General features: G+C 35.5%; 2 protein-coding genes across 18 annotated transcripts in view; one reads left to right on the plus strand and one right to left on the minus strand.

Moving 5' to 3' along the window:
* Nucleotides 1–22,181, plus strand: part of LOC147843368 (uncharacterized) — a 413,390-nt gene that overhangs the window by 79,236 nt on the left and 311,973 nt on the right. The window lies entirely within an intron of this gene.
* Nucleotides 1–22,181, minus strand: part of tmeff2b (transmembrane protein with EGF-like and two follistatin-like domains 2b) — a 127,928-nt gene that overhangs the window by 20,751 nt on the left and 84,996 nt on the right. Inside the window, exons 5-6 of the mRNA XM_087256829.1 lie at nucleotides 12,080–12,176; nucleotides 550–698 (exon numbers count right to left, since the gene is read on the minus strand). Coding sequence (XP_087112955.1) covers nucleotides 550–698; nucleotides 12,080–12,176 — 246 coding nt within the window. The remainder of the gene's footprint in view (nucleotides 1–549; nucleotides 699–12,079; nucleotides 12,177–22,181) is intronic.

Raw genomic sequence — 22,181 nt, forward strand, 5'->3', positions numbered from 1 at the left:
CTTATAACTGAAAAAAAATTCCATTCATTCAGTAATTTAAAAAGTCTTTGTGTGTGTGTGTGTGTGTGTGTGTGTGTGTGTTTGTGTTTGTGTTTCTAAAGATAAAAAGCTGCATTTACTCTTCTAAACACCTTACAGAAATATTGTTACAATTTCATATAATTAATGTAATTTGGAGCTTTTTTGCAAATAATGGCAGACAGTAACAAAGGTTTTCATTGTTTGGACTCAAAATGTGCGTTATTCCACCTAATAACCATTTTCAGCATCATTACTATAGTCTTCAGTCACACGATCTTTCCAAAATGATATGCTTCTAGGGCTGCTTGATTAAAGGAAAAATCATAATCACGATTATTTTGTTCGTAATTGTAATCACGATATTTCAAATTGGTTACAGTTGAAGTCAAAATTATTCACCCTCCTGTGAGTTTTATTTATTTATTTAGTGTGTTACTGAGAGGCTGTGCACGTATGAGGGGTAATTTTCCTCGTATACCCATCATGGTGAGCAGAATGAGAGTGAGTAAACTGAGAGTTTAGACTGACCTTTACAGTGACCCAGGTATTTGACCTCAATCCTCTCCTGCTTCTGACACGACACCTCTTTCACCTGGCAGGGGTTGTCATAGGAACGACCGTCTGATGCACAAACTGGATTAAAACTGATGTGGGAGCAATCAATGTTACACACACACCTGCAGACAGAGACAGAGGAAACGTCACTGGCTTTATATAAGAGAGGTTCATTTTCCTTCAAATATGGCTGAATTTATGTGCATTTATGCTTCCATGTGTCCTGGTTTAAGATATAAAGGTTTTTATTAGCAAAAATTAAAAAGTAAATTTTCAGATATCATATTTTTTTTAAGTGTATTAAAGAGTACAATGTATATTAATATTATTATTTATTATTATTATAATTATTATTTAATTATTATTATTTATTATTACTATTATTACTATTATTTATTATTATTTATTATTATTATTATTATTATTTATTATTATTATTATTATTATTATTATTATTATTATTATTTAGAAAGTAAATATTATTAAAATATTTTTAAAAGTAATGTTCAGAAATCAGGTTTTTACAGTACATTGAGTATTAAACAGTTCAATAGCAAAAAACAGATTTCTGAAAAATACAAAAAATGGTGGTCATCTGTTTTTGCAAATATAACTGCTCATATAAAGAACACATATAAAAAATCTTGGTGAAAAATAAAAGTATAAAAATGAATGAATTAGTAATTCCTTGTGACATTTGCAGTAAAAACTCAAAACAGAAATTTACATAGAAAGTATATGTTAACAATATACACAACAACTAACCCCAAATGATCAGAAAAATATCAATCTGTGAACATTTATTTATTTTAAATTAGGAAAATAAATGTGTTATGAATGTGACCAAAAAGTCTCCTAGTTTTCAGTCTACAACATACTGTCTAGAAATTCTGTGAATTAAACAGCACAGCCCAAAAGAAGCGATGCTAATCAAAAGCATTCGAGTCTTTCTCTATAGAGAGAGAGAGAGAGAGAGAGAGAGAGAGGTTGTTATTGTACTGCCTGTGCCATATTGATGATTTCTGCATCTATTTGCCAAGCAAAATGACACATTCACCTCTTGCGGCAAGGGGTTTAATACACAAACAGTGTGATTCTCCACATTTTAAAATCTAACTTTTTGATGTCTAGGTAATAATCAATGCAACTATCATTTGATAAAATATTTAGCTTTTGTTTTGAATATTTTTAGGCAGGCATGCACACATTTGCTCAAGTTCTCTAATAAATCATACTTTTGAGTCAGATGTTTTATGATGAACTAGTTCACAGTAACGTACAACACGTGCAACTTTAATGAAGAATAATGCAATGAAGACTAAATCTTAATAAAATGAATACTAAACAGTTTTATTTGCCATTTTATTTTTCCATTTCTGTTCCTGAAGCATGATTGACTCTCCGCAAAACCATGAAGCACTGTTTATTTAACTTTTCTTTGCTCTAAGGTAATTATTCTTGCTTGTAATTTGTTTATTATTTTTATACATGATTCACACTCTTATAAAATCACCTCAATCAATATGAATTCATTTTATATCCTTCAAATAGAGCTATTTAAGCCATTGTGAAATTATATTCATATTGCAATATGTATTGCAGAAAAACTAAATATTGCAATGTCAGATTTTTTTTCCAATACCCAGCAGCCCTAATATTTAATGATATTTATTTAATTGTTAACATATTTGAGTACACCCTATTTTGAGTACACCTCCATTTCTCAGTGAATATGGGTAATATATTTTGGTGCGTTTGAATAAAATAAATTTATTGAACGGATATATTTGTTAAAATAACATTTTAGTCACAGAACATCTTTAAAAATAGAAAGAGAATACATTTACATTCATGAAAATTAGGGGAAAAAATACAAACTACAAATTTTCAACAAAATTGGATTTTTTTTGTTGTTTATCTTGAATTTTGCTCTTTTTAATTTAATATTTTTTCATTTTATTTAATATTTATGACCGTTATCATCAGTAATTTTGTTAGATTAACTCTAGATTTGGCTTCAAGTACTGTCTAATGTATATGCACAGATAAATATTGTAAAGCTTTCTATAGAAAGTATTCATTTAAATGAGAGATTTGTGAGGAGTGTACTTATCTGTTGAGCACTTTAGATTGTATTATGAAAAATAAAATATATGCAAATGTTGTATTTCTGCGTGTTATGTTTTATGAAATTAATAAAAAAAACTATCAAATTTGACAGATAGATGCAGACAGACTCTCTAACCATCTTTTTCGGTTTACTTTGCATTATGCCTGCATTTTATCTGTTCATTTATTTATCTTAACACGCAGTCCTGCCAGGCTTTCCTGAATGCCTGATGCTGGCAGACTGAGCATCGTCTCTCGCTCTCTTGTACTTGCAGCCTGAGATATTTATCTGTCTGGATGAACTTCCGTATTGCCATCTGTTTGCCTGTGTGGTCTCAGATTAAATATTTTATTCTCTGAGCAAAAACTCTCTCCCAGTTCTATGTCTGTATGCATCTTTCTAGCTATTTTTGCCACTTCAGAGGAGATTACTTGTGAGAAATTGTACTTTTAGCATTTAACTTTAATTCTATCTTGTATGGCAACCGCTCTAGCTGTAAGTAAACAATTGTTTAACCAAAAAGGATAAATTGTATTTGTATATTGTATTTACATTATATATATACATGTGATAAGTTGATAGTTCATGTCATGAATTTTTATTTATTTATTTTTTTTTAACTAACGTATATATTTATTTTTTTCTACATGGTAAAGAAAATAATACAGTTGAAGTCATTTGGAAGCACTATTGTCATGTTACATTTTTGTTTAAATATAATTTTTTTACATAAATATTATTATTATTATTAGTATGTTTTTATTATTAAATAATAATATTATAAATTTTTTTATTTTTGTTTTTGATTTAGCTGTATATTATTTATTTTTATTTATATATAATTTTTACTTTATATATATATATATATATATATATATATATATATATATTTTTTTTTTATTATTAATATTTATTTAATTATTTTTATTTATTTATTTTTGTTTTTACCTGAAGAAAGAAATACCCAGATTTTAGATCAGAACTTTTATTTTGACTGTTAGCATTTTTTTTTTACGTAAGATAATGCATGTCATATTTAATAAGGTCATGTCAATAAGGCTAAAATAAAAAATACTAAATCTGAATATTACATGAAAAAAATGTTAAATCAACATGGGCTCATTGTGAAAACGTAGTCCCGTATACATCTCTGGAGAGCACAAATTTTGTAGCCAGAGCTACATTTTGTTTTAAATCGAACGTTATGGGCCGGTAGTATGCCACCGCTGCCTTGTTTAATTTTTCGCTACCAGCTGACCGCTTACCTTTGTGTGGATGGCTTTTCCACTGTTACCAGTTTGCCCAGTGGCTTGCCACATACGATGGCAGACTTTAGATACATAGAGGAGTTGAATTTAATGATGAAATTCAAGTCAGGTGAAGAACGGTTCAAGAAAGCAGGTAAAACCAAAAAAGGCATAAAATAAAATAATCAAGTAAATAACAGGGTGAGAGCATGTTAAAATCTAAAACGTTGTAAAAATCAGGAAGCCATGAGGGCTTTTCTTTTTCTGAATTGCCTTTGAAAACTGTTTGGGTTTATGAAACGGAGTGATTGGGTCAATTGGTGCTTTTGAAAACACTTGTGGTTAGGTTTTGGGAAGGGGGTAGGTGGGGGGATCGGTTGGTCAGTCAGTCAGTCGACTGCCGCGTCTAGTGGATTTATGCAAGAAGATCAGATGCAAATGGCACTCACGAAAGAATTTTGAGATCTGAAATAGTGTATAAAGTGGCCTATGGTGGATTCACAAAAACTGCAAAAAAAATAAAATAAAATAACATACTTTCTAGGGTGGATTTCACGCTCTCCAGAAATATATACATTTCAATAATGAGCCTCGGTTGGTTAAAACTTACACAAAACAATCCAAAACTGCCTTGAAAACTAACTAAACTAAAACAGTTTGAAATAAAAACTAATAAAAAGAAATAGTAAACTGCTAAAACATAAACTAAAATAAAACGTCAAAAAAACACTAGGGACAAAAAACAACAACTAAAACCGAATTAATGTATATAAATACTGCAATTGCACCTGAAAATAATAATAAATACATATAAATACAGATACATAACCATATCAATTAGTGATATTTTCTGAATTATTTTTTTGTCACCGTTTTTTTGTTTATGTAATTTTTAAATGTTTATTTTTGGGTTTAGATTTTGAATTTCAAATATGGTTTGAGGCTTTCGTATCAAATTACACTTGTTGAATGTCAAAGAACTGTATACATACATAAAATGAAAGTGTGTGTGTGTGTATGACAGAAATTTCTATACACACTCACTTACAAATTATCATAGAGAGAGAGAGAGAGAGAGAGGCTCTTAGACCACATATATTTGTTACATCTCATCTGTCTGCTATATTTACTGGTGAGCACTTCATCTCGGAGTCTGCTATTGATTTATAAAACCCCCTCTGTAATATTTCTAATCCCTCCATATACTGTATGCCCAGAGGATAACAGACCAGACCTGGCAGCGTTTGGCAAGACACACAGCAGAGAAAACATCATGAACCCTGCCTGACTCTCACTTATCCACACCGATGCTCTCACACAGCCATCTCTCTCTCACACACACACACACACACACACACACACACACACGAAAAACACTTATTCTGATAGCAGGAAAACAGATTCGCTGCATTTCCACTCAGCTGAGGTAAATGTGATTAGAGGCTCCGAATTGATTGGTGTTGGTTCGAGCTGATTTCTATGCTATGAGACCAACGCTCGCAGATGTAGCTGCTAATTGGTTATCAGACAGAACACACATACAAATAGGTTTCAAGGGGAACGAAAGGTAGAACGAGAGAGAGTTTGACGGAGAGAGAGGATTTCTATACCGTCTAGAATTACAACTCTCCAAATCAATCTAGCACACTCATCCGTTTTAGCCCGCGCCTGATGGAAACTATATTTTCTCATTTTTCACAGCTTTCCAAAAATATAATTGATGAAAGCAACTTAGGAAGGATCAGTAGGGATTTCATGACTCTCAAAGATATACTTAATCTTGTGGAAATGGAGCAGCTATATTTGGTTTCAAGATTCCCTGCATATTAAATCGCTAAACATACAGCGACTGTCACGCACAAACATCTTTTAATAGAGGATGGTCTACACATTTTTGAAACTCTATTTCCTTTCTTCACTATGCTTGTGATGGTAAACCGAGTTTTAACACTACAGCTACTGGCATTCTAACTAGCCTGGAATGGCTAACAGTCATTCTGATTGTAGCAGACTGTTGTTTTTGTCATCTGACGTTTACATTTGAAGCTTTTATTGAGGTTTTACTATGAAAACTTAACCTTTTGATGCATCTAGGCTGGTTTCTGGAGCACATAAACAGCTGTTAAATTGAAATCTGCCTTCCAGCAATGACTTGCACTGAGTCAGAGAAAGACGCACTGCGCATGTTATTGAGCTTATTGTTTACATACGAGTGGGCTCAGTCATTGTTATCTTTTTGGCTTGATAGTTCCAGTCTTATTGAATTTAGGACGTTAAAAACAACTTGTTATGCTGCTTGATGTTGCAAACCGCTGTGTTCTTATTATCTTATTCTACTTTTTATGTATAGTCTTGAACACACTTGCTTGTAGAATAATTAGTTTGACAGTTTTCTGCCGTTTATTATACTATAGATGAATTACCATGTTTGTAAACATTCAGAATGTGCGGGCAGCGAGGTTGCAGAAAACACTGGAAGCGCTACCATTTACAGTGAGGGAATGACATCCAATGCTGTACGAAGTTTGTTGTTGTCTTAGAAATAAGTTATATTGATTACATATTATACATATATTATTTACATAATGCTTTCAGTGTATTATAACAGCTCATCACTCACTGATAAGCACAGTTATTCTGCAAAATTAACGTTAAAGTGAGCGGTGTTCGACTGACTGGTCCATTTGCCATAGCATCCTCACAATGAATATTGGATAAGATGAAATGGCCAAGCGTCCAGCTCGCAATATATACAGTCTCATTGAAGCTCCAAGTGATTTTACAAGAGAGAAGTAAAGGCCTACAAGTCTTTGGATGGCAACAGTTTTGTTTTGTGTGGTCATGTGCAAGAAATAATGTTTAATGATTACCAGATTCAAAACTTTGTGGTGCTAAAAACCGAGGTTCTGCCTAGCCAAAGACAAGGGGAAAAGACAGAGTTATACAAGGCCTAGGTAATCATCAACAAGCAAAACTGCATTCTGAAAGCAAACTGCACCTGTACGACAGGGCATGTGCACTTACACTTTCACGTTTCATTCTAAGATTTCTAAGCTGCGATCGAATCCTATACCAATGTTGGCGACCACAGTTGGGCTCCATCGATCGTACCAAAATACTAAGAACTGGGGGGTTGAAATTACGGGAGTATTCCGGGATAAATAACAAATTGGTGGGTGGCTGGAGAAAGGTCTGAAATACGAGAGATTCTCAGGAGAAATAGGAGTGTTGGCAGGTATGCTCACACATACACTCTGCACTCTGACTACTTCAATATTTTTGATAAGCTGTGCTGGGCATTTCACTCTGTCTCACGGAACGCTGTCTGTGTCGACCAACCGCAACAGGCTGTCATCAGTCCAATCAGCGCAGATTAGCTTCGCGTTAAAGAGGGGTTTGGGAACAAATGAATCGCTGAACGATTCATACGGGGGACGCTGGGATAATTACGTAAAAATAGATGCATTTTAAAAGACAATATAAGTGTTTATGAACTTGCAAGCATATTTGACTGTTGTTGGAGACCTTTACAACCAAAATATGACCCTATTTCATGTATAATATGGGCTCTAAAAAAACTCAGCAGGAGGATTTAAATATTGTGAAAGGATCATTTTTGTAATATGCAATTTAAATCAACCTGTTCCTAGTAGATCAAAATGCCTGTGCACACCGGGATGCTTTTTGCTTGCGTTTTCCGTCAAAGTTTAACGCCTCGTGACTAAATGAAGGGCGCCAAGGTGATCGTGCACACCAACCCGCAAAGTGCCAGGCGTAAAAGCATCGTTTTTATAAAAACGCCTCATGCTCGTTTTTTTGTTTTGACGTGCCACGTCAAAACCTTCTCCATCAATAAGATTGGCACTTTTGTTCACGTGCATTGAGCTGCTGAAGTTACAGTAGATTGCATTTGGAGGCGCTCAAGTGCATAATACAAGTGCACATTGAAGAAGAAGCCCAGTGGCGATATGAATGTGGAGCTGCTTATTGCTCTGGTGAAAAAAAATAATTTCTTCATCGCTAGAGCTGGAGCTGCTGCTTGAACCATATATAACAACAAGTGTGTCAACTTCGTCTTCTTCTTCTGTGTTACAAGCGAGTTTCAGAAGCTTAAAGTTGTGTAGCGCCAGTTGTGTAGCTTGGGTTTGAATCCGGAAAAATGTCTTGAAAAACGCTGTTGGTAAATGCAAACTAAAAACGTCCCTGTGTGTACGAGCCTTAAGTTGTGAAAACAATGTGTGTTTCCAACAATTATGGAAAAAAGCTGAATATTTCAGTATGGAAAATATGCTGTGAGTTCGTGAAAATCTACCAGTGCATTTTGACTCTTGGACTTTACAACACTCTGAAATCGAAATCAAAATAATGTATTAATTATATTCACGTTAAGAAACATAATAATAATAATTAACTGGACACAAAATGTAAATTCATTTGAACTTAAAAATGTAGTAGCTCACCAACATCAACAGTTTAAATTCATTTCATTGTAAAATGAATCTTCTATTACTAATGTTTATTTAATGTTTGAGTGCACCAACCCATACACCTGACCACATAAACCTTAACGCAGACACACTTACACACATTAACCGCCTCATTTCCTTCTTTTCATCTCCATCTCTTTCTGACATTTCCTCCCTCGGTCGCTCGGCCTGGTTTTCACATCTCTGTCTGCCTCTGATCTGTCTGGTTAGTGTGTTACCGTGTGGGATATTTGAATGGTAATTGGCCTCCCATGGTTGTGAGGTTTTCATCTGTCTGCTAGGGGAAGAGGAGCTCTATTAATTGAAGATGGGATTGCAGCACTATTCTGACCGGTTCGCCTGAACGCTGGGCCAAAATAATCCATCATCCTTCCAGACTGACAGAGAACTGACCCTCGCAGTCGGCCGACAATATAATTAACATTTACAATCTGCTCAGAATGCCACAGAATGCCACAGGACAACATGCTAGTCAATGGGTTAAATGCATTACAAGGCTGAAACGAAACCTGAAATAGAAACGCTGACAAAAATAACTCATGTTCATGCGATGCTGATTACAAATAGGATCAAAACACTGAGCACACGACTTAATGGGAGTAGTTTGTAAATTATTATTTCATCAAAATGTAATAACACGCTCTCTCTGTCTACAATCAGCTTCTCGTTCTGCTGACATCACTGTAAGTTTATATATATTTAGTCTGTTTTCCAGTAAAAACATCTGAACTTACTCAAAACAGGAACAATTTGCTTATCTTGAATTGCGTTTTGTTTTACTTACTCTACTGGTAAATTGGTTTTCTTGCTACAGTCGTAAGCCGGACTATAGATAAGATGCTAAAAGGGGAGCAAGAAAGAGATGAAGACAGGGAAGGAGGATATAGAATAGAGAAATAGAGATTATTCACTGCATTTGGTCGTCGGCTGTGAATATGCAAATGCGCTGCAAAAATTATTTTGCTGCATAATTGTCTTTTATTTCAATGGCCAGATTTGTTAATAATAGAACTGCAAAGGGTTAGTGCAGGTACATTTTATCTGTGCAGGAATTATTAATTATTATATTATTATATTTTACTGTATTAGACCAATGTGTTAACAAAGAAGTGTCTTTATTTAGAAGTGATTTTAGGATGTCTTGGGTCAGTATATCTTTTGGTCATTGGATTTTCATATTAGATAAGTTATTGAAAAACGAAAAACAAGTTTTTTTTTTTTTATTTTCGTTTTAAAGTAAAAAAAAAAAAATAGAAATTATATGGGTTTTTGATTTTCTCTTTTGAATTTTAACACACAAAAAAAGATTTGTTTTTCTTTTTCATGGTAGTTTTTCATGTTATGATTTTCATTTTTTTATTTTGAATAACAAAAAATAAAATCACCAGAAAACAAAAACGAATAAAGACTTAAAACTTTTTTATATTTCAAATTTTTTCCACCTAATAATGTTATAAAAGATATTTTCTTGTGATAACAGGATTTTGTTAATACTTATTTTCCTCTTAGAAAATTCAGAAAATTTGAAAATTCAGAAAAGTTACATTGACTTAACATTGGACCAAAATTTGTGGCCTCATAACTTTCCACCCGGCTGTCATACAGACTTAATTATGACCTCATTTATCTCAGTCTACCTATCTACCAATCACTGATGACCTTTTAACTTACTAGCCAAAACCTAGCAACCACTTATGGCACTCTAGCAACTGTCCCATAGACTTCCATTGTAAAAAAAAAACTGCTATTGACTTTACATTGGACAGACTAACAACATACCAATTCATGCTAGCAATATACTAATCCAAACTAGAAACATACTAATAAACATACTAACATACTAATCATACTAGCAACATGCTAATTCATACTAAATTCATGCTAGCAACATGCTAATTTATGCTAGAAACATGCTAGCGACATGCTAACTCATACTAGAACCATGCTAATATATGCTAGAAACTTGCTAATAATGTGCTAATTCATACTAGATCCATGCTAATAACATGCTAATATACTGTATGCTAGAAGCATGCTAGCAACATGCTAATTCATACTAGAACCATGGTAAATTAAATTTCAACTGCCTAGCAACCACTCAGAACATCTAAGTAATCATCTAAATCACCCTAGCAACCACTCAAAACACCCTAACAATGGCCTAGCAATGCCTTGGCAACCACCTAGAACACCCAAGCAACTGCCTAGCAACATCTTAGTAACCACTTAAAACATCATAGGCACACCTTAGCAATTGCCTAGCAACCACTCAGAACACCTTAACAACCGTCTAGCAACCCTTTAGCAACCACTAAGAACACCCTAGCAACCGCCTAACAACACCTTAGCAACCACTTAGAACACCCTAGCCATGCCTTAGCAACCACTCAAAACACCTAGCAACCATCTAGCAATACTCTAGCAACCACCTAGTAAAGTCTTAGCAACCGCTCAGCAACCACTCAGAACACCCTAGCAACCGCCTAGCAACATCTTAGCAACCACCTAGCAACGCTTTAGCAACCACCTAGCGACCACTCAGAACACCCTCGCAACACCTTAGCAACCACATAGAACACCCTAGCGATGCCTTAGCAAGCACTCAGAACACCCTAGCAACCACCTAGCAACATCTTAGCGGCCACCTAGAACACACGAGAAACGCTTTAGCAACCACTCAGAAAAACCTAGCAACCACCTAGCCAACGCCTTAGCAGCCACATAAAACACCCCAGCAACCGCTAGAAACATCTTAGTGACCACCTAGAACACCAGAGCAACGTCTTAGCAAACACTCAGAATACCCTAGAAACCTCTTAGCAACACCTTAACAACTACCTAGAACACCCTAGCACCGCCTTAGCAACAGCCGAGCAACCACTCAGGACACCATCGCAACCGCCTAGCAAACAGTTAAAACACCCTAGCAACACCTTAGCAACCATCTAGCAACCACTTACCTCAGCAACCACTCAGAACACCCTAGCAACCACCTAGCAAGAAACATGCTAATCCATACTAGAAACATGCTAACATAGATGTAGTTATCTCTCTTTGCCAACTGTTCCTAACTTCATACAATATTTTCAACTACTTTAAACTTTCAGACTGGGCTTTCTCAAAGTTTGTCTATGAACTTTACTTTTCTAGTGGTAAAGTACTACAAAAATAACGAATAATTCAACTGTGATCTGACGTCACAGCGAAAATGTTTTATTTTTGTTTTGATTTCCAGTAAAACAATGTGAACCTCCTCAAAAACAGGAACAAAGCGCTTATCTTAAATGAAGTTTATTTTACTTACCCTACTGGTAAATAGCTTTTCTTGTTTTAATCATAAGCCTGACTATAGATAAGATACTAAATGGGGAGCAAAGAAGGAGATGAAGAAGACCGAAAAGGAGATGGAAAGACAGAGGAGGAGGACAATTGAATAGAGATTATTTACTGCAGCCATCCTTTGCTGTGCGCTGTAATGCATCACAGTGAAACGCCGCAGACTTTATCAGCCATCAGAATCGGTGCCAGGAAGAGCAGAAACTCAGGCCTGCATCTGATACATACCATTAGACACATCCTCGTACTCCTCAAGGCCTCTGGCTTTCTGAAGAACTGAACGCCAGGGCCATGAAAAGCTGCCGTGTGTGTTTGTGACTCACCACACGTCCTCTGAATCCTCGTCACATTCAGCCCCAAACTGACAAATGTCGCAGGTTGACGTCTCCTTCTGACTGATCTCTGCAGATCCCTCATTAGCTGTTGAGAGAGAAACAAATGAGAGGAAATCAGTCAGATTAGGGGGAATGTAATTTTGCTGTATTTATATACATAATATAAATATTCAGTTTTATTCATTCATTCATTTTCTTTTTGACTAAGTCTCTTTATTAATCTGGGGTCGCCACAGCGGAATGAATCGCCAACTTATCCAGCATATGTTTTACGCAGCGGATGACGTAATGTAATGTATTTTTTATTTAGTGCCATGTCAGCAACCAAGGCTATCTTCATGGCAGGAATCTTTCAACAATAAATATGCAATTTAAAAATTAACAAACAAAATAAAACATAAATTAAAAAAGATTTTTTGTGTTAATACATGATAAAAATTCTAAAAAAATTTTTTTTGGTTTCACTTTGTCAAAAATGTCCTTAAAAGAGTTCATTTCATAAAAAGTCCTTCTGGAATCAGTAAAAGTAGGACAGTCCAGTAAAATATGTTTTACAGTAAGATGAGTTTTGCAGCACAAACACTGAGTAGGGTTTTCACCTTGGAGCAAAAAACCATGTGTAATTCTCGTATGCCCAATACGACATCTGGTAAAAACTACTTGATCAAATCGATTCTTAAAATGTCTTAAAATTCTGTGTGAAACTTCAGGTTGGATTTCATGTAGTTTACGCAGCGGATGACTTTCCAGCTGCAACTTATCACTGGAAAACATTCATACACACTCATTCAAGCACATACACTATAGACAATTTAGCTTATTCAATTCACCTATAGTACATGACCTTCTTGCTGTGATGAATAGTGAAAATAAAAAGGGATATAAGACCTCATTTTCAGCTAAGTTAAGGGAAATGGCACTAGTTAGCTAACGTTTTCTTTCCCAAACATACATTTAGATACAGTTACAGTATATGACAGTAGCAGCCATGAGATGTATGATTAAATAATTTGTTAATTAATGCTGGAGATCAACCAACTGCCCGCAGTATTAGCCGAGCTGCCCCTCTACAAAACAAAAACATAACCGTAAAAGTGATTTGTGATGGATTACCGATGGCAAACAGCCAGAGAATCTTCCGTTAGCCCTCGCCTCCATGAAAATCTGATGTTACCACAACTTCATCACCACAACTGCCTCAACTTACTGATTTTATGCTGGGGTAAAGTGTTTATTTGAAATGCAATCAAAGTTTGAATAGCGCAGCTGACTAAAACACTTCAATTAGGACAGTGCTAATTGCAAATTTGCAGTGCTTGAGCAGCCACTGGCAGCAAATGAAAAGATCTAAGTAAACATTGCCCGGGAAGGGCTCTGAAGGCTAAATATGGGTCAAGCAGCAGCTTTTAGCCTGAAAAAATAGATGATTTGAGTGGGTGGAAAGGAACGACCTCATTTGCCACACATTATAGAGTGTGAAGGGAAGTTACTGTGGTGTGCATGCATTTGGATTTCGAGTCAAGGGTAGTGTGTGCTGTTGCTAAAAGCTATAATGCTAAAATTGAGTTCACAATCACATGCCGCATTCGATAATATTTGCTTCAAATCTTGAGTATTGTGAGTTACGCTTGGTTTGCCTTGATCATTATATTAAAGCTGATCTTGATTACATGAACCTAAATATGTGTTTTCTGAGCTAATATGTGCAGCTAGAACTGTCATAAGAACTTTATCATGCATAATGTAAAAATGCCATAGCAATTGACGCATCTCTGAAGTTTCCTGTTGAATTGAACCAGACAGCTCTAAATATAACTCATTTATTGTGTATTTAAAACAAAACTAAATCCACTTTTTTTTTCAAGTAATGTGAAGACCGACAGTGACAAGTAAAACAGTGACCGACAAGTAAAAGATCGACAGTGATTCTGCTTGTATGTACGGGTATGTTTATATGACAACAGTGTACTAAAATGGAAGAGTTTCAAGCACAGACGACAGCGTTGTCAAAATGATATAAATTCACATTGATGCACTGAAATGACTAAAAACGCTGTAATATCCCTCATGGCAATGTCACTTTGTGAAGAAACACTGTACATTTGCACACTTTGAGGCTGTCCAAATACCAACAGCAGTGTTGGTCACAAGAGTTTGTGCATGCAACAAGCACAGTTCACTTAATAACTGTTAATAATAATCGCTTAATGAGCAACAAATAATAACTTGACTTCTAGTTGATCATTTTGAATGTAGATGTTTTCAGATGAATCATCTGTTGAACTGCATCACAAATACTGCACAAGACCTATTGGAACCAGCGTGGACCCAAGATTCCCACCGAAATCAGTCAAGGGGAAGAAAAAATCATGGTTTGGGGTTTCATTTAGTATGGGGTCGTGCCAGAGAACTGCAGAGTAGATGGCAACATCAACAGCCTGATGTATCAAGACATTTGTGCTGCCCATTACATCACAAACCACTGGAGAAGGGTGAATTCTTTAACAGGATAGCTCTCCTCCTCATATACTTCAGCCTCCACATTAAAATTCGTGAAAACAAAGAAGATCAAGATGCTCCGGGATTGGCCAGCCCAGTCACCACAAATGAACTTTATTGAGTATGTCTGGGATAAGATAGAGGAGGCATTGAAGATGAATCCAAAGAATCTTGATGAACTCTGGGAGTCCTGCAAGAACGCTTTCTTTGCTATTCCAGATGACTGTATTAATAAGTGATCTGAGTCATTGCAGAGATGTATGGATGCAGTCCTCCAAGCTCATGGGAGTCATACACAACATTAATTCTTCCACTGCACCATGCCTTTATATTCTATAATGTACATTATTTTTTAAAGTGACAAGAATTTTGTCAGACCCTACTGTCCTAATTAAATAATTAAAAATCAAGGCATGATCATATTTTATTTTGGTAAAATAAGCGTAATCTAGAGGCCTTTGCCTTTCATATAAGCCATTTCTGATAACAACTGATCAACTAGAAGTCAAGTTACTATTTGTTGTTCCTAAAACTTTTGTCAGATAGTGTAGTATAGGACAGAAAAAAAAAACATTGGAACGCTCTCCATTGGCTGCTTTGTCATTCTCTTTGCATGCATGTTTGATGATTTGTAAGAGCAAGAAGGAAGTGTTGTTTCCACATCGATAAAACATATCTGACTCTAAGTGTGTGGGATTTAGAATGTATGAGCCTGATCTCATCAATCATTCAGACATGGAAACATGTTTCATTTTACAGGAGGAACAGTCCTCTCCTCATGCTAAACTTTTCTTAAAGTCACACTGAGCTGTTTGTGAGAATCTACACATCTTTCTCTCTTCCTGCACTGTTCTCTTCTGTTTCCCTCCCTCGATCTGTCAGACTCCCCGTGTCTCCCCTCTCCAACATTTGCTCTTATTTTCTCTTCTCTCTCTCCTGTGTAAACACTCTTGTATTTTATCTGTCTTATTTCATTTATTTTCTTCCTCAATTTCCTGTTCTTTGCTCTTTGAGTCATTTTTAGTCACTGTTCTTGTGTTAATCAATTTCTGATCAGTTATAGGGCTACCAGGATGGTAGACTAACTGTCCAACAATTGCTGAATTAATGGCTGCACAAAACTGGTGCGCATGTGTGAGTAAAATTCAAACTGCAGACCACGTTTGGTGCTAGAGAAATGCTTTTGCATACCAGATTTAATTCATTTGGATGGGATTTTAAGAACTCCTACAGTATTTTACCCCTTTTATAAGACGTAAGATAAGTCACCAGAAAATATCCATCAGATTATTTATTAAACACTGCTGAAAATGGTCATTTTTGGGTCAAAGGAAAGTGTAGCTGTTTTTGTAGCCTAACTTCGATACGCTACCAAAAAAATATTGATATTCTAAACTAGGGCTGTAACGATACACGATATAAAATCGAAATCGCGACACTCAGATCTACGATCCTGTGTCGCGGTGTGATAAGGGACAATCGCGACACACCCCGTGACTACCTTTCCAATAACGTCACGCGTGCCTGCAAAAGTTGAGCTAGTTGAAGAAGAACGTGAGGAAACACTTTTTTTCCGCTCCACATTACGAGCACTGCTCCGTTTAAGCCCTCACAATTAGCGTTTAACAGGGAGAGCTCGCACGGAGCTCTTAGTAAGGGACTGTCTGAATGTGTCAGGAATATCAAAAACAAAACCAACTTAACCCCGCTTGACAACAGACAACGGCAGAAACATTGCCAATGCTGTCAAAGCATTGTTGTTAATGTGGCTGCGCAGAGAGGGATGGGCGTTCACCAGATGCCCCGACTCCTCTGCAGAGGAAACTTTTCTGTAACCTTGCTGTGCGCTTTCTGTTTGAACCTTTGAGAGTTAACGTTACGTGCTGACTGACAGCGCGATGCGTGAGGCCAGGAAACAGGACGAAGCTTTCAGTTAAGATGAACACAGTTTCTATAGTTATACTTTATTTATAGATAAAGGTATATGACTCTGTATATAATCACTCTATCATGCTGGAGTTTATAGCCGTTTCGCTTTACTTCAGGACGCATTAATGCCGCTCTGAAGGTCTAATCGCTGTTTTAAGTTATCCAGAGCTGAATATACACATCTTGAATATAACAATAGTATTAAATATTACAATTGTAACAACACAGACAGCAACACTTATGCACAATCGATACCCAGCTGATTCAGTCGTTTCATAAGAGGACCGCGTTTCTTCTCTTCTTTTTTTCCTTGTCAACATAAAGGCAGTGAGATGCGCCTTGTTTTCGGCTTATAAAGCATGTATGCACATTAATGCAATAGCATATTTAAACAAAACTGTTTACAAAAAGTCTACATATGCGCGCGTGTTGTTGTCTTTTCATCACGCAGCGCGCACTTGAACAGCGAGGGAGAGAGAGGAAACCATCAGGACTTATTCTTTAAAATAATGATTTCTATTAAAATGTAAAAGGTTTTGTTATTATAATAATAACAGCGGGGCATTAAATAAATGCATATTTTCCGTGGAGCAGGCAATTTGAGGAAGTCTGCGATTTTTATTTGACAGAAGAAAAAACATGATTGGAAAAAAACAGCCTATGCCGGTTGTTAAAAAGAATCAGTCAGTATTTTCGTTTTGTAATATAAATTAATTATTTAAATGAAAATAATTTAGGGCAGTCCTATTTATTTTATTCATTTTATTTAGATTATTCTGCTCTTCTCTGCTAAACACTGCAGGTGCGTGAAGATGCTCTGTTGTTCTGTTCTGTTATTAATATGCTAGCATTTAAAAATAAATCCGTAGCCTATTTTAAAATGCAATATTTAATGTGTCAGACACAAAATAGACACGTCAATTTGTTCAATATAAAATGAATAGTAATCTGACCAGTTAACCGTTATTATAATAACCGATTATGAGCGGCGGTTGTCTGTTAGCAAAATTAACCGAAATGAGCATCCCTAGTAGCCATTTAATTTACTTTTTCTATGTAAGAGAACTTGATTGAAAAAGAATTTTTAACATGCTTGAACCATCTACACAATGGAGTTTAGTTCTGTTTGGTTTTTCCAAAGTATTTTGTTACAAAGAAAACAAAAATGATATAATTTTATTTAATAAAAAATAGATTTAAAAATCTTTTTTCCCCACCCCACACGAAAAAAAAAATCGTGATACGAATCGAATCGTGGGTCAAAAATCGTGATACGAATCGAATCGTGGGTTTGGTGTATCGTTACAGCCCTATTCTAAACCATATTTGATACTGCAAGGCAAGGCAAGGCAAGTTTATTTATATAGCACATTTCATACACAGTGGCAATTCAAAGTGCTTTACATAAACAAGAATAAAAGAAACAACTAAAATAAAAATAAATAATAAAAATGCGTAAAAAAACATAAAAACAGGTAAAATGTGATATAAAAGAATGAAGAAGAAGAGAAAAACATGATAGTGCAATCTGTCGGACGCAACACAGTGCTCATTCAGTAAAGGCACAGCTAAACAGATGTGTTTTTAGTCTTGATTTGAATGTGCCTACTGTTGGAGCACATCTGATCATTTCTGGAAGCTGATTCCAGCAGCGAGGGGCATAGTGGCTGAAAGCTGATTCACCCTGCTTTGACTGAACTCTTGGAACTTCTAGTTTATATGATCCTAAAGATCTGAGAGATCTGTTGGGTTTGTATTCAGTGAGCATATCTGTAATGTATTTAGGTCCTAGGCCATTTAGTGATTTATAGACCAGTAATAATACTTTAAAATCTATTCTAAATGTAACTGGGAGCCAGTGTAGAGACTTGAGGACAGGTGTGATGTGCTCTGATTTTCTGGTTCTGGTCAGAATTCTGGCTGCAGCGTTCTAGATGAGCTGTAACTGTCTGACTGTCTTTTTAGGAAGACCAGTGAGGAGTCCATTACAGTAATCCACCCTGCTGCTGATAAAAGCATGAACAAGTTTCTCTAAATCTTCACTAGAAACAAAGCCTCTGATTCTTGCCATGTTTTTGAGATGATAGTATGCTGATTTACTAACTGCTTTGACATGACTATTGAAACTCAGATCTGACTCCAGAGTCACACCAAGATTCTTGACCTTATTTTTTGTCGTTTGACCTTTAGTGCCAAGGTACACATTTACCTTGAGAACCTCATCTCTCTTCCCAAACGCAATGACTTCAGTTTTCTCTTTGTTTAACTGAAGAAAGTTTTGGCACATCCAGTTGTTAATTTCATCAACTGTGAGGTAACCACGTTGGTAAGCTGGTATCGATACTAACCAAAAGCAAGATCTGGTATCGATACTAACCAAAAGATTATTTAAATATTCCAATATCGATACTTATCAAAATTTCTATATTTTTTAAATTCTCCAAGATGCGTTACACCCCTATGGTATGAATAATCTCAAACTTGACTGTATATAATATTGTGGTGTTCAGTTTGCTGATTCAGTTAAACTTTCTTTCATTCATTCATTCATTTATTCATTTTCTTTTCGGCTTAGTCCCTATATTAATCCCGGGGTCGCCACAGCGGAATGAACCACCAATTTAACCAACATATTTTTACGCAGCGGATGCCCTTCCAGCTGCAACCCATCTCTGGGAAACATCCACACACTAATTCACACTCATACACTACGAACAATTTAGCCGACCCAATTCACCTGTACTGCATGTCTTTGAACTGTGGGGAAAACCGGAGGAAACCTACGTGAATGCTGGGAGAACATGCTAACTCCACACAGAAATGCCAACTGACCCAGCTGAGGCTCGAACCAGCGACCTTCATGCTGTGAGGCGACAGCACTACATACTGCGCCACTGCATCGCCTCAGGTGAACTTGTTTCATAAATTTGCCAACTGAACTAATCTGATTGCATCTGTGTTCCAAAGTCAACAACTTACTGATTTTGAAATGATTGGGTCAGATAAAAGTTTCCAGTTAAATTACTCAGTCCAAGCTAATCTTCACTTACTGACTCACTGAATTCACAAGTCTGACTCAAAATAAACCGAGAAGGCCTAGAAATGAGCAGAGAAGGCTTATTAAGCACATCATTTAAGACCAGCATGTGATTTACTACAAAGTCCACTCAATCAATGCAATTGTAGGTGCTAAGTTATCTCTAGTGTTCACTCCAGACGCGGCAATGCGTAAATAGACACGTGAACATTTAAGTTTACTCGCTTCATTTGCGCGTCAAATTCACTTCACAACAGAGGCAGATTCGCGTGATGGGCAGGGCTTCTGTCTGTCCGGTGACTCTAGCTTCATTGCTAAATGGCTAACATGGATTTTTTATCGAGAGAATAACTGTGTTTATGTGCTTTATGAATGCTGAAAAACCGTGTCGATTCATTTGGAGCCGTGTCTAAGTCCGCTGAATCCTTTCAGAGGTTCATCCAGTTTTGTGAGCTCATAAACTCCTCTAAAAACTTAACCTGGATGATGGAAGCTTTGATGAACTGTTGTCGGTGTCGGCAGGAGGATTTTTCCCCGGGACACCAACAACAGGCTCTACGTCATAATCATGATTGGTTAACGCGGTGCGAATATCCACTGAAGGTTAGATTTTCAAACTTGAGCGATACGCGATAAGCACGTCAATCGTGTCAATCGCGCAAAATGCTCAACTCGTGCCATTTCATTCGAGCGAATCACATCATTCATGTTGCCTCATTTGCGCGTATCGCGCCACAGTATGTCTATTCGCGTCTTTGCATTGACTTAAGATGTAAATCACTCACGCTTGATGATGCTTCCGCGTCTGGTGTGAACGCAGCATTACAGATATCCATTAAAGCACAAGAAATTATTTATTTATATATATATATATATATATATATATATATATATATATATATATATATATATATATATATATATATATATATTTTTTTTTTTTGTAAGTGTCAAACTTTCTTGATTTCCCCAATTTCCTGTTTATTCAGCATTACATAGACCTTATTGTTTCCAACCCAGTTTTTCAATCCAGCTCCTACACCAATGCGCATTCCTGTGAATCAATGTTTAACGATTGCTTTTTCCCTGTGATTTAAATCAATTTCCAGGCCTCTTTTCTATTCTTTTTAAAGCTCAAATACATGTTTTCCCTGTTTACTCTGTACACTTGCTGCTTTCTTGCTACATACAGCAGCAACCTTGTAGAATTGGCTTTCGGTAACTCGATCTGCACTGCTTTTCATGTGGTGTTCAAAAGGGCACATGATTCTTCTGTTAAAGCATTGATGGTAGCCATATGAAAGGCTGTTATTTCAAATAAAAAACATGCATACAGCTTTCTAGATACCGCACCGTAGCAATGTATAGGCCTTTCTATTTTTATAAAATCTATATATACTTTTTTTTCTTTATCCACTTCAGATGTTGACTGCTATATAGTAGGATGCTTTCTGAAACATGGACAGCTAAGTACTTTAATGAAAATTATGTACGTTTAGGTATGAAAAACTAGTGAACAAAATTTTAAAAGGAGAAAAGTATATATATATATATATATATATATATATATATATATATATATATATATATATATATATATATATATATATATATATATTTTTTTTTTTTTTTAATGTATTTATTATTCTTAAGTAGGCCTAAATAACTAGTGTTAAGAATGAAATCTGGAATTTGACTAATTGATCGCAATTGAATGATTAAAACAATAAAATATGTGTCATTCACACATCTAAAACTCATAAGTCCAATCAAGGATTCATGTCAAAATGTATTTAACATGCTATTTAAGTCAATTGGTGTAATTAAAATTAAGTTGACAGCTGTAATATTTATTGTAATTGCAATATAAGCATAAATAATGCATTTAAAGGGGTCCTATTATGTCCCTTTTTAGAAGATGTAATAAAGGCCTCTGATGTCTCTAGAGTGTGCATGTGAAGTTTCAACTCAAAATACCCCGCAGATAATTTTTTATAACTCTTTGAAACTGTCCCTTATAGACTTTGATCCAAAATGCTCAGTTTTGGTCACTGTCGCTTTAAATTCAAATGAGATTTTGCTCATAGCCCTCTTTTTAAAAGAAGGCAGAGCTACAAACATGTTTGCATTAGCATAATGGCAGATTCATGCTTAAAACAATAAAAAATGCTCTTAGTCATTTAAATTTTATGCATTTTCTTCAGAAAACAAAACCTGTAATCTTCGATCACGTTGTCTTCAATTATATATATATATATATATATATATATATATATATATATATATATATATATATATCTTATATAAATGTAACAATGTTTAATATTTTTCTCTAGAAAACAACACAAAATACAGAAAGAAAAAAAGAATGATATTGCAAAATAATGCCTTTTTCATTAATATTACTATGCAATTAAGTATTTCATTCCAGATACCATCTCTATTTCCTTATTTCACATTCATCCGCATTCATTCTCAGCCAATCATCCACTGTTCTTCTTTCTTCTGATTCTCTCTCTCCCCCTTCTTCCCATTGCCTCATCCTGTATCTTTTTTTTTATTAGCTCTGTTCTAGAGTGAAATTCTTCATCTCAGATTCACTTTATAAGTACCGCTGGCATATTC

Source organism: Danio rerio, chromosome 6 (assembly GCF_052040795.2).
Source record: "Danio rerio strain M-AB ecotype USA chromosome 6, GRCz13ab, whole genome shotgun sequence".
In the NCBI taxonomy this organism is placed as follows: Eukaryota; Metazoa; Chordata; class Actinopteri; order Cypriniformes; family Danionidae; genus Danio; species Danio rerio.